Source organism: Branchiostoma belcheri, unplaced genomic scaffold, assembly GCF_001625305.1.
Source record: "Branchiostoma belcheri isolate BF01 breed outbred unplaced genomic scaffold, Haploidv18h27 scaffold1397, whole genome shotgun sequence".
Classification (NCBI taxonomy): Eukaryota; Metazoa; Chordata; class Leptocardii; order Amphioxiformes; family Branchiostomatidae; genus Branchiostoma; species Branchiostoma belcheri.
The window spans coordinates 1-3,543 of NW_017802821.1; the positions used below are offsets into that span (position 1 = coordinate 1).

At 43.1% G+C, this 3,543-nt stretch overlaps 1 protein-coding gene across 1 annotated transcript; it reads right to left on the bottom strand.

Annotated features, from left to right (window-relative positions):
• Positions 1-447: 447 nt before the first annotated feature.
• LOC109464493 (UHRF1-binding protein 1-like) lies at positions 448-2,519 on the bottom strand (the record flags this gene model as incomplete). Its single annotated transcript, XM_019761501.1, has 3 exons — positions 448-643; positions 1,450-1,608; positions 2,388-2,519. Coding segments are annotated over 3 exons (487 nt in total), but the record flags the coding sequence as incomplete, so codon positions are not given.
• Between the last annotated feature and the right edge of the window lie 1,024 nt (positions 2,520-3,543).

Genomic DNA, 3,543 nt, shown 5'->3' on the forward strand with positions numbered 1-3,543 from the left:
CATATTATAATGGACAAATAAATAACTGTAGGTAAGTAAAAATGGTTATTCCATACATGCTGAGCAAAATAAAGAGAGAAACAAAATCAGCAAGACAAAACACTCTCTCATCATAATATCCACCAATCTTAAAGCAGAGTTAACATTTTTCTCTCCCAAAACTCAAATGATTACAAATTTAATTTGCAACCAAAATTAAGCTCTGACTTGCTGTTAAGACATACAAGGCAACCTGCTTATGTTTTAATGTCTATCTACATCAGCTAGTACATAATTATACATGTAGCAGCGAGAAGCCATACTCCAGTCAGAGGCAGTACTCAGCTCTGAGGAAGGAGTCTGTTACACATTGAAACGTAAGCAGGTTGTGTAAAAAGAAAACCCTAATATCCAACATCACAAGTAGCATGAAAGTTCATCTGCGTTGGTACAAGTCAACATACACACCTTGCTCCAGCGGGTTCGTATCGTCACACAGGTGCAGGTCTAAGCGGCGAGTGAAGATGTGGTAAGACGTCTCCACCATGTCAAACTTGCTGAAGAACTTGCTGACGGCCTCCAGCTGGGGGTTCCGCTGCGCAGTACCGCTGGTGGCCGTGTGGGGGCGCTGCGTGGCGTGGTGCTGCGGAGAGGGTGGTGAAGGCTGCAGGGGGGGGGAACAGGACTCTTATCACTTGTGTGAATACGAAAAACATAAAATTATCTAGTATCACCAAAGAGTAGTCACACTGGGCTTTATAATGTACAGGTGGTGATTTGTGCAGATTTGACTGTACAAATGTACTGTACTGCGTGCAAAATACCTGGTTGCCCAGTTGCCCCGGGCAACCAAATTTTACTTGGGCAACCTATTTTTGAACCTAGGTAGCCCAGTGTGCTACCTGAATTTTAAGAATGCCCCCCCCCCAAAAAAAAAATCATGCCCACTTGGCTTGCCCCACTGTATATATCTGGCAGATGCTTTTTAATTTTAGGTATCAATGGCTATTACTAGTATCAGTTAAGTAAAGGCTGTTAGAAATATTGTCAAAGACTGTTACAGTAATACTATAATGTAACTTACATTACTTAATTTGAGGAAAGTAGTAACTTATAGGTGGGGCAACCTTAAATTCTGATGGGCAACCTAATTTTTGTGATAGGTTCAAAAAAGTATCTAATTTCTACACTGTGTAAGTTTTTTTGGGGCCGGCCACATCATTAGGCTACCAAGATACGTAAATGATATGATTATTTAATAGACAAATAATGTTCTCAGTATCCTACCTTTTTTAAAGCATAGGAATGTAAAACAAAATGTAGAAATGCAAAATATTTGCAGCAGTCAACTGTTAGACTAACGCTCAGGCCATGGCAAACTTTCCTAGAGTTAACTTGAAAGTTTTTAGGATGTAAATATGTTCAGTAGTGACCTTGTAAACCCAAGAAATCTTGAATACAGACTCTTACCTGGGCCGAGGCATCTCTCTTGTTCTGTTCGGTCGACTTGCGGATGATTTTGCTGAGAGACTGCATGTAGGATGCCATGGCCTTCAGCTGGCTGTCCGTCAGAACCCACAGAAGGTCGTCCAGAATCAGGTGCAGTTTGGAGGACACCACGCTGCAGTCCTGTGGGGGAGAGGGGGGCAGAACGCTGGTGAGAGATCTTTACGCAAACTGTGGTGAGAGACCACATTTCTGTCAGTTAGAACCCACAGAAGGTCATCTAGGATCAGGTGCAGTTTGGAGGACACCACACTGCAGTCCTGTGGGGGAGGGGGGCAGAACGGTGGTGAGAGACCATTGTACAAACTGTATTGAGAGACCACATGTAGAAGCCATTTCTGTCCATCAGAACCCACAGAAGGTCATCCAGGATCAGGTGCAGCTTGGAGGACACCACACTGCAGTCCTGTGGGGAGGGGGGCAGAACGGTGGTGAGAGATCTAAACACAAACTGCGGTGAGAGACCAAACTGTCAGTCAGAACCCACAGAAGGTCATCCAGGATCAGGTGCAGCTTGGAGGACACCACGCTGCAGTCCTGTGGGGGGAGGGGGGTAGAACGGTGGTGAGAGACCTTGGTACAAACTGTGGTGAGAGACCTTGGTACAAACTGTGGTGAGAGACCACATTTCTGTTAGTCTGAACCCACAGAAGGTCGTCCAGGATCAGATGCAGCTTGGAGGACACCACACTGCAGTCCTGTGGGGAGGGGGGCAGAACGCTGGTGAGAGACATTTGCACAAACTGTGATGAGAGACCACAGAACTGTCCATCAGGACATACAGAAGGTCGTCCAGGATCAGGTGCAGCTTGAAGGACACCACACTGCCTACAGGTAACCCACACAGACACACACACACCCATAACAACCCACCTGGGACAGACGACCCACGTATGACCCACCTGCAGCTGTTTCTTGATGACGATCCTGATGCGTGACTGGTTGGTGATCAGGCGGACCGGCGTGGAGACGTAGTTTGTCTTCTCTGTCTTCACGGCGTCCGCTTCAATCCTCAGGGTCTGCCAGTCTATCTCCTGTAATAGGACATGGAACAATTGCGATTACAATCATCACTTGTCTACAAGTATTATTGTAACCACTCATATGTGTAGATATGTAAATATCTTATTACCTTCGCCAAGAAGGTTATGTTCAGGGGCGTTCGTGTATGTGTGTGTGTGTGTGTGTGTCTGTCTGTCTGTAAACACGATAACTTGATAAGGCCTTGATGGATTGTCTTGATACTTGGTAGGTGGGTAGGTCTTGATGAGACCTCAAAATGATTAGATTTTGGACCCCCTAGCGGCTTGTTATGGTACTGCAGCTGAACTTCCGGTTTTGATATCTCATGATCTAGACATGCTATGGTGATGAAATTTAGATGGTAGGTAGCTCTTGTGCTGGGAAAGAAGTGACGTGAGTTGAGGCCCCCTAGTGGCTTGCTCTGGAACTGCAGGGATAAATTCTTGAAAATATTCAAAAGGGGATAACTCAAGAACCGGTTGACGGATCGTCGTGATTTTTGGTATGTAAGTAGCTTACGTGATGCTTAATATAATTATGTGACTATTATGCAAATATGGATGTAATTTGCATAATTTATGGGGAAATTCTATAAATCAGCTGCATTCCATGATAGGACAATTGAAGCTTGTGACATTGGTAATTGACAACGAGAGAAACACAGGATGATGTTGATTATGCTAATAATGACTTAATTTGCATAATTAATGAGAAAATTTTACAATTATGTAATGATAACTGCCTGGAATTTCATACTTGTGGTATTTGAAAGTTAAATTGAGGTGAACATCATTAAACATAATTTATTCAAATCAGGACCTCATTTGCATAATTTATTAGGAAATGCTAGAATGCATTCTTTGTTAATATAAGTCTTTTGGTTGAGATTATGATAAAATGATATAATTCATGAAAATTAGGTTCCTATTTCTTAAATCAGGGGGGAATAATCTAATCTAAACTTTGTCAGTCATAAAGATTAACATCATTTGGCGAAGGTATGAGATCGGGGAACTCTAGTTTCTTTTGTAACAT